Source organism: Lissotriton vulgaris, chromosome 1_1, assembly GCF_964263255.1.
Source record: "Lissotriton vulgaris chromosome 1_1, aLisVul1.2, whole genome shotgun sequence".
Lineage (NCBI taxonomy): Eukaryota > Metazoa > Chordata > Amphibia > Caudata > Salamandridae > Lissotriton > Lissotriton vulgaris.
Window position 1 is genome coordinate 1344130774 of NC_141685.1, and position 10328 is coordinate 1344141101.

At 44.7% G+C, this 10328-nt stretch overlaps 1 protein-coding gene across 1 annotated transcript; it reads left to right on the forward strand.

The window, feature by feature from the left end:
* Nucleotides 1-3910: 3910 nt before the first annotated feature.
* LOC147749138 (uncharacterized) lies at nucleotides 3911-4207 on the forward strand. Its single transcript, XM_086929488.1, has one exon. It carries the CDS (start codon nucleotides 3911-3913, stop codon nucleotides 4205-4207), a length of 297 nt encoding a protein of 98 aa, XP_086785614.1.
* The last annotated feature ends 6121 nt before the right edge of the window (nucleotides 4208-10328 follow it).

Consider the following 10328-nt stretch of genomic DNA (forward strand, 5'->3'; position numbering starts at 1 on the left):
TTTTTTGTAGCTTACAGTAGACCCAGGAAAGGTCTTCCGCTCACTAAGCAAAGTATTTCTCGCTGGATCTCTGCGGCTATTGCATTCTGTCACGATCGGGCAGGACAACCCCTGCATTCTAAAGTATGAGCCCATTCTACTAGAGCGATGTCTACATCCATGGCGCTGATCGCAGGAGTACCAATCATAGACATTTGCAGAGCGGCAAGATGGAAGTCGCCACATACCTTCACCAGGCATTACTGCCTGGATACAGAACTCATGAAAGATGCTGCTGTAGGACAAGCAGTACTTCGCCATCTGTTTGAATAGAGGTGAGCCTTCCTTTCATCCCACCATCCTTTTTCCATGTACGCACATTTCTTTATTGTATTGTTTGATGGTATTGCTGCTTATAATAGAATTTTCTATTGGTCACTTGATATGTTATTATCTGATGACTTGTATATTCTATACCATCCGAAATGTGCTTATCATTGCTTACTACTCTGATTCAGGCATGTGAATCTATGAAAGACACCCCTAATACTGGATAAGAAATGCGTTACTTACCTGTAATTGCAGTTATCCAGTATTGGTGTCTTTCATAGATTCACATGCAACCCTCCCGCCTCCCCTGGAAGGACTCATCTAATTCTCTTAGTGATGTACTTGTTAAGCACGGTGCTTCCGAAAATCTGAGGGACTGAGGCTCCTTCCAGGAGTGTTCTAGAGGGAGGTGATAGCTGATTGGCTCTTCTCTAGAGTTTGGTCCTTTCTACAAAAAGACAAGGATATGTTACTAAGGTGAGGCCCTTAGGCCTATTTCTCTATATGTCTAATAGGAAATTACTATCTTTATGTACCGGGGACTCCCATCTCGATGACGGGGAATTATTCAGGCATGTGAATCTATGAAAGACACCACTAATACTGGATAAATACTGCTTTTCCACTTCAACCTTGGTCAAGTGGGGGCAGATTTACAATAACTGGCGCATCCCTGCATATCAACAGGGATGCGCCAGTTATTGTGCGTCACGGCAGACACCTCTTGCGCCACCATTGAAATTGAATTGAAAGAGTATTTATATAGCGCCAAAACTACCCGGAGGCCTCGTAGCGCTTCAGAACGAAGAGTGACAATTCAATTAAGACATTAGTTGAAGAGATGTGTCTTCAGGTGTTTGCGGAAGACAGTCAGGCTACGTATCTCTCTTAAAGACTGGGGGAGGGCGTTCCACAATTTAGCCGCTAGATGTGAGAAGGAGCGCCCCCCCCGATCTTGCTTTCTTTATCTTTCTAGTGGAGGCTAAACATTGGTTGCTAGATCGGAGCGACCTAGATGGTAGGTAGAGTGGTATTAATGGCTGGAGAATTTTAGGGCCTGTTTTCCAAATGGCTTTATGAGCTATGCACAGTGTTTTAAATTGATTTCTAGCATTCATTGGTAGCCAATGTAGCTGACGAAGAGCTTGTTTGGCCGATTGTCTCCTAGGGACTTGGAGGAGTAGTCTGGCTGCACTGTTTTGTACCACTTGTAATTTGTTAATGGTGGACAGAGGAGCTCCCAGGTATAGTGAGTTCCCATAATCCAGCCGGGAAAGAATTAAGGCCTGAATCATGATTCTTCGTGCTACAAAAGGGAGGAGAGGGAGAATTTTTCGCATCATCCTTAACAGGATGTAGCATGTTGATGATAGTATTGTGGCCTGGTGATTAAAGGTCAATTTGTCATCAAGCCACACTCCCAAACTCTTTATGTGCGGTTTGGGTGGTGGGGCTGGACCCAGACATGTGGGCCATGAGGACATGATGGAAGCAGGGGCGGCATTGCCCAACAACATGATTTCAGTTTTTTCTCCGTTAAGACGGAGGCAGGAGTCCCCCATCCATCCGGCTACTCCATGGATGTGCCGCATTTATAATGCTGCGCACCATGGGGCAGGAATAGACACATGTGTGACGCATCTGCTGCCGGAAAGGTGACGCATTGCTGGAGTTGGCTCTTCTCTAGAGTTTGGTCCTTTCTACAAAAGGACAAGGATATGTTACTAAGGTGAGTCCCTTAGGCCTATTTCTCTATACGTCTAATAGGACATTACTATCTTTATGTACCGGGGACTCCAATCTCGACGACTGGGAATGATTCAGGCAAGTAAGTCTATGAAAGTCACCAATACTGGATAGCTGCAGTTACAGGTAAGTAACACATTTCTTATCTCACAAGAGAGAGTTCAAGTGAGCATGTACAGCACAAGATAGAGAAAGTGAAAAAGGTATATCTAAGTATATTTTACTCCATGTTAATATGAACTCAGCTTTAAGAGAACCATAGGTCTGTCTTTCTTTCTTTTACTCTGCTCAGACAGCATTTTATGAATACACTAAGTATGGCACACAGCCATCATGCAAGTGCATTATATCTTGGAAATGCACAGTCAGAGTTAATTTCCAGACACACAACAGAAAGGAGGTTCTTGGATTTTTACTGATGTCATCATGTCCCTCAGTATGTTAACACACACTATGTGCTAGACATTCTCCTGTACAGATGGCATTAAATTCAGATCAGACACAAACAAATAGGAAAGTCACCTGAGTTAGAGGTTTTGTCCACTTACACCCTTATTAGGAATGCCCTGTTGATGCAGCCGGTAATATCTCTGCTTGGAGTTACCAATATGGGGGGTACTTGTAACTCGGGGATGAGGGATAGAGGAATTACTCAACCATTACAAATGGAGCTCCTTGTTATTCTTTATTTCCTCAGGGGCTATGATATCCAAGGAGTTATCTGAGGATGCATTTTGGGCTACGAAATAGGGCTAAATGCAACAGAACATGAATAGTGTGCGCAAGCAGCCGCTCACACTTGCTAACTGTGCTCTTAAAGCAGGATTTTTCTCAATTTCCAATGGCATTTAGCACTATTTCTAAACACAAAATGCAGCAGAATACATATAGAGAGTGTGCTCTTGCGGTAGGAATTTACCCCCAAATTACTCTTAATTATGCAAGCCTGAATAATTGCGTAATTATCGGTAATTCTGCATCAAAAAGTAACATGGAATTACCAAATTTACTCAGATTACTCCAGTGTAATCGAAATTCTGTCCAGACCTAGTAGAACCCCTGCAGAATGCAGTGTACATGGTTCGGGACTTTGTTAGGTCTCGCCTGAAACAGAGCATGCATTGTCGCTTGCAGCAATCTTTTGTTTCTGTAACAAAAAGAGGTTTTGAACCTTCCCATTAGTTACCATTGGTTGGCTTCATTGTCTCTCTTACTTTCTTGCTTTTCATTGATGGGGGCATGTCAGCGCTTGCTAGCGTCACTTTGTCTATATGTGTTTGTTTTCTTCTCTGGAGCATGGACCAAGTACTGACTGATTTCTTGATTCAGATTTGGCGTGCTACTTGCACTCGGATTGCGTTCCTTTTTTTTTAGCTTTTGCTTGCAAGACAACGTGAAACTATCAAAGTTGAAGCTCAAACTTCCTGGCATTTCCATGAGCTGAACGCAAACAACTAGCAATAAAGAAACGGTGTGACCAAATTCTAAAACATATATTTCGGCCACATAACGCTATTATTGATGATGACGATATAAGCATACTCCTTTGGTTTAAAACTTTAAGATTTAAAGTTTGCCTCTGTGTTACATTTATTTATTTGTTGGTTATCTCTTTTATAATTTAGAGAACTTGTTATTGATCATCAAACACATTTTCAAAAGGTTTATATTTCACTCTTACTGCCCTTTACATTTACGTACCTGCAAACCCTAAAACCACCCTTTCATCCCTTTACTTCTACCCACCAACATATCTCAAATTCAGTCTTACCTCCCTTTATCTCTTCCCATGTCCTGAACCTAAAATCACCCTTACCTCCCTTGTTCTTACTTTTATTCTGATCAAGAGAAGACCATGTCTGAGTGCGGAAAAGGAGGAAAGGGCCTTGGCAAAGGGGACACGAAGAGGCACAAGAAGGTGCTTTGGGTCAACCGCCAGGGCATCACCAAGCCGGACTTTCACCACAGAGTCACGAGCATATCTGGCCTCATCTATGAGAATAACGGAAGTCTGCTCAAGGTTTTTCTGGAGAGCGTGATACTGGACACCGTCACATGCACCAAGCATGCCAAGGGGAAGGCAGTCACAGCTATAGATGTGTTGTATACCTCAAAGCTTCAGGGGCACATTCTCTACAGATTTGGCTGCTAAATACTCTATTTTCTCCCTTTACCCCTATCCTCCCAAACCCTAAAATCAACCTTACCTCTCTTTATATCTACCCACTCTGATCCCTAAATTCACCCTTATCTCATTTTAATTCTACCCACACACAAACACTAAAATCACTCTTAACTCCCTTTACATCTAATCACCCCGAGATCATAAAATCACCCTTACCTCACTTTACCTCTACCCACTCTTATTAAATTCACCCTTGACCTCTACTCATCCCTAAACCCTAAAATCATTTTTAATACCATAAAAAGTATATTATTTAAAAAGAAAATACTTACCTGCCTAGTACAGTACTGCATGGTAAATGTTCAAATGCTTTCTTGTGTATCGTTCCAGGTATCACGATTTTCTGTTCAATCTCTTGTGTCTCAACATGTGTAGACCGGTAGTCCCCTTTTTGTTGTTTCAGTTGTGGTTGGGGACAGGAGACTACCTGGTCGTTAAATATTATTTTCCTAGGACCCTCTTTTCTAAATATGTGTAATTTTACTTCGTCATCAAGTGCTTCTCTCATAGCATTGGTTGACAGAGTAGTTGATGAAAGTCACAGATGTTTCTCTTCGGTGTTGGGAAGCTCATCTGGGGCACTGTTAATATGGTTGTCGGACAAAGATGGAACTGAGGGTGCACAAACATCTCAGACTTAGTTCTTACCTTTCAATTTCTTTTCCCTGGAAGAAATGTTCCTTTTAGTCAATATTTCTTCATTAAGGATTAGTGAGTTGTAGGGTCCGTTCTCTTTATCGCCTTTTGCTACTTTTTCTATGTTGGAAGTCTAAGCTTGCTTCTGAATTTTAAGATAGGTTGATTCTCGGCTCTTATTTTAGTCCCCTCCTCACCCATCAAACGTCCAGGAAGGTTTACATAAATTCGGCCCCAGGACGTGATTAGTTATTACATTCAAGGACTAGCCTTTCAGGATTGATAATGTTTTTCTGGTTTACGAGGGATATAAGCTGGAAATGGCTGCGTAAAATGTACTATATCAGGGTGGATTTCAGAAACAGTTAAACACTGTTTTAGGGCTTATTCAATCAAGGGTGGCTGCTACAGTAGCAATGTTGCGAAGAGGTGCTTTCTCAGAAGATCTGTGAAGGAGCTACTCGATCCTCTGTGCATTCTTTCATCAAACACATTTGCTTGGTCAGGTCTAGGAGAGAGCAGACCCTCTTTGGTAGGGCTGTTCTCCAATGACTCCACTTGCACATTCCCACCCACCTACTACAGGGATATCATTTTTCTTTGGGAATATTAGACCTGGCAGCCTTAGTGTGGTCTTCCATCTATCTTGTTGCCTTACTCCTCAATTTTTGCTGATCTTATTTTTGTTTGCCTTAGTTCCCTGTGCACGTTATCGCTGCTAACCAGCGCTAAGTGAGTGCGCTCTCTCCTTTAAACAGGGTACAATGGGCATTCTCCCAATGGGCACATTTAATTTATTTATAAATCCCTAGTAAAGTGGTACAACTTGTACCCATTACCTGTACATTAAATGCTACTGTTGGGCCTGCAACACTAATTGTGTCTCCCACTTAAATGGCCCTTTTAAACATGACCCAGAAAAGCTATTGCAGCCTGTGTGTGGAGGTTAAACTACGATTTCGACCTGGCAAAATAAACATGTTGGCAGGCCTAAACGTTCATTTTTAATGCACGTAAGGCACCCAAGGATAGGCCTTAAACAGCCCATAGGGCAGAGCAGTGTATTTGAAAGTTGGGCAAGTACTTTTAACTTTTCCTCCTGATCCTGGAGGTGAAAAACCCTTGCATTTGTTTTACACTACTGCAAGACCTACCTCGCCCAAAGTATAGCATTGGGTTTACTTATTACATTTACTAAGTTATCATTTTCAATTGGGAGTAGGTAGGAATGCTGAGTTATACTTCACAACCCTCTTTAATGGCTTTAGGTCACAATTCTGAAAATGCCTCTTATAGAAAGTTGGCATTTTCTTGTCCTAACCATTTGGTGCCTCCAGCTAGCACCCTGGGTCACATGACTAGGTGTAGCTGGCAGTTGGTGTTTGTGAATTGCTCCTAGATAGTGAAACACAGGGCAATAGGTGTTGGCAGGATGGGCCATATTTGACTTGATGAGGGGGCTGAGCTGTCACCTGCCACATTTGTACATCACGAAGGCTCTTTATCAGCATCAGCACACTCACAAAGGGTTTGACACTAGTCTATTGTGACCCCAGATAAACTGGGGCCAGGGCGGCAAGCAATTCCAAGCACCACTGGGGTGGTACCTAGAGCACCTTCTCCTACTTCAAAGTGGGCACCAGGTATACATATTGGACCCCAAGATCCAACTCTTCAGTACATCTCTTAACCTGTTGAAGACTCAAAAGGACTGAAGTGCTCCTCTGCAAGAAGGACTACTAGCTGTTGCCTTGCTGTCTGAGTGAAGGACTGGACCTGCATCCTGAACCAGGATCACAGTGTGACTACTTGGCTGAGTTGCCTGGTCTCCTGATCAGAGCTTTAGGGACAGGACAGGCTCTAACAGCCTTGAACATAGAACCTTGATGCTAAAAGTTGTGCATCCTGTCCCCTCAAGTGGTGCGATCCTAGTCCTGGACCCTTGGAAGTTCACCTGAAGGTGCTCTGCCAGCTCAGCTGTGGTCCTGTGGGCAGAACCGCTGCAGCACGATGCATTTCCACTTCGGAACCACTGCTGTGGGAAGCATCCCCGATAAAGAACTTTTCACTGTAGCCTGGTGTCTCCTCGGAACAGCTACTGCGCAATGTATCCATGATGCATGCCTTCGCATTGCAAGTCCCTTGTCTAAGGCATCCTCGACGACGCAGGACTGCACAATGCAAGCCCCACCTCTTCCACGGAACCAGCCAGTACGCAACGCATCTTCGATGCAAGACTTTGCTTTGCAAGCCCTTCATCCACACCATCCTTGACAGCAAAGCAGGACATTGCAGCTCTCCGGAACCACCGCGGCACGATGCATCCTCGTTTTGTGATCTCACAACATTCCACAACCATGATTTAAGGTATTCTCGTTCAGCAGGCCTGAACCTATGACTTTGTCCTGGTACAGAGGGACCAGATAAACATAGTTGGCGCGTTGTGCTTCTAGGCACTATTTTTTCTTAAAACTTTAGAATTGCATATCTCCAGTTCTACTGATTTCATTTTGGTTTAAAATAATATATTACATTTTGCTCGATTTTTCTAAATTGGTGTGGGATCTTTCCTGTGTTGTGTCTTCCATTAATTACAGTTTGAACTGCTGCAAAAAATACTTTACGTATTGCCTCTAAGATAAGGCTGCCTGCTTTTCGGTCAATTTACCAGAGATTTAAGCACAAGTTCATTTTAGGTTCGCTTATGACTTCACCCTGACAAAAATTGTGGCTCCTGCTTGAGTAGGGTTTCACCCCCCTCAACCAGCAATCTAATTTCAAAAATGGAGCTAGACCACACACCATAGAGATCATTAAAGAACGAAAGTAACATGTTTTTTTACTGGACTGATGCTCCCTCAGATCAATAGCAGGTTACTTATCTTCCATAATGTTATTTCTGCTGTACTGTCTAGCTCCCAAAGATTTATTAAAACCTTCCTCCACCTTTTGAAGTGGGTGTATTTACTGGTATTTGTTACTTAAATTGTTTTTTGTTTTCATCTGTTGCTTATTGGCCTCGGTTCCAGAGTGGAAACCAGCTTAAAGCTGATGTCACCAGGGCAAATAATATATAACCTATCGTGATGCAACTTCTTTTTTTTTCTTTTTCTTTTTATTGATAATAAAGTGAAAAACACAAACAAACAAGGCAATAGTAGTCAATGCATCTGGATACGTGTTCAAGGGGGGGGGAGTGGCACAGTACAATTTAATACGAATCAAGAGTAGAGGAAAAAAAAAGGGGGGGAGCAGGAGGGAAAAGAATCACAATACCTTAGGATTAAACAATACTCGGATTGTCGGGTTAGGGGGAAGGAGTCACAACCGGAATATCGGTGAGGGGAGGTATGCAAATATCATCTCGATACAAGTTCCACTGGCCCCAAATTTTACCCCACTTCCTCGGTCTGCTGCGCGCCACATACACCGTTTTCTCACGAAACATACACTAATCCACATTCTCCTTCCTTGCCGAGATAGTGGGTGGTCTCTGGGACCCCCACAACTGTGCTATATCTCTTGGCGATCATATTCCCAAGGGTCACCCACTGAGTCTGCGCCACATGATAATCAGTCGGTTCCCAAACGTTCAGCAAACAACGCCTGGCTTCAGGCTGCAGCGGGACACCCGTGACTTCCTCCATCACTGCATGCACTCGATTCCAAAACACTACTACCTCCGGGCACTCCCAGATTATGTGGAGGAAAGTACCAGTTGAGCCGCATCCACGCTTACACAATCCATCCACAGAATAACCCATACGAATCAGGCGAGGGCCAGTCACATAAATCCGATGCAGGATCTTAAGTTGCACGAGTCGGAGGCGGGCTGGAATCGCGACCTCCTTTGGAGAGGATATCGCAGCTTGCCAGTCCTCATCATCCAGCTCTAGACCATCACTGGTCCAAACCTCTCTAAGATGTACAAGCAGGTCTGTACGATCGTTGATCAGTATCTTATATATCAAAGAGATAGTGCTGTCTGGAACGTATCCGTCTAGCACTCAATCTTCGAGTGGGGATGATTCCGGGATAGCAACACCGGCAGGAAGAACCAAACTCAATGCATGGCGGATTTGTACATAACGGAAGAACTCCTGGTCACTGAGTTCATATTCTACCTTCAACTCCTCGAAGGTCTTAATCGTATCTTTGGTCCAGGGATCCCCCACCTTACAAATACCAATCATATCCCAATTCTCAAAGCCTTTCGTCCTCCACAAGCTGCCCAGTCTTTCTGACACGTACAGCGGAGTCGCCCGGGTCAATCGGTCCGTCCAGCCCATTGCCACATTCGCACACTGCCACACTCGCACTGCTATCTTAGAGAGTCCCGAAAGTTTCCTTACAACAGATTTGGAGTAGAGCGCCCTATTATAATCTCCACCCGGCAGCTGCCACTTATCCATCTCAAACGCAGGGTTTAGCGCTGGGCCGTACATAGCATGATTAATCGCTCCCAGCTGGGTGGCCCAGTAGTATTGCTTGATATCCGGAAGTGCGATACCGCCGTCATACCAGGGAAGTGTCAGTTTAGCGAGGGCGATACGCGAACGTCCACCCCATATCAACAGCCTCTGCAGACTCTCCACCTCTCTGAAGTAACTCGCCGGAACGACATCAAACGTGTTCTGAAGCGCGTACCAAAACCATGGTAAAGACATCATTTTGAAAAGAGCTGCCCGCCCAAGAGGGGACAGTGGCAGACCACACAAAGCCGCAACGTCAGATTTTAGCCGCTGGAGCGGAGGAAGCAGATTACGCTCATATCGGACAACGGGGTCCAATGAGATAAAGACCCCCAAGTATTTAAATCCCATCTGTGTCACCTGTATGGGGCAGATGCGTGGCAAAGTGGGAGTGCCCCCCGAGAGTACATAAACACAGGACTTAGTCCAATTGGTCACGAGGCCAGAGTTCCTCCCGAACGAGTTCAACACGTCGAACAATACTATCACCGACTTCCGAGGCGATGTGAGATACAGCAGGATGTCATCTGCGTAGAGTGATATTCGATACTCAAAATCAGGGGTCCACGGAATACCCTTAAGCGATGGTTCCCACCGCAGCCAAGCCGCCAGAGGTTCCAAGGCGAGGGCGAAAAGAAGCGGGGACAGCGGGCACCCCTGTCTCATGCCCCTCCCCAGGACGAAGGACTTAGAGACCCGACCATTCACCACAATCTGGGCCAGCGGTTCCTCATACAGGAGTTTTACCCAGCCGATGAAGCCCGGACCGAAACCAAACTTTGCTAGAGCGGCCCAGAGGTATGGCCACTCCACTGTATCAAAGGTCATTGTAGCATCCAAAGAAAACAAGATGTCCGATTCACGCAGCGACGCTGCTTTCGCCACGACGCCATGAAGGCGCCGCAAGTTCAATGCTGTATTACGGTGCGGGATGAAACCGGATTGATCCGGATGGATCAGATCACCGATCACCTTTATCA

Coding starts and splice junctions, on each gene's coding strand:
- LOC147749138 (XM_086929488.1), top strand. CDS start 3,911: ATGTCTGAGTGCGGAAAAGGAGGAAAGGGCCTTGGCAAAGGGGACACG.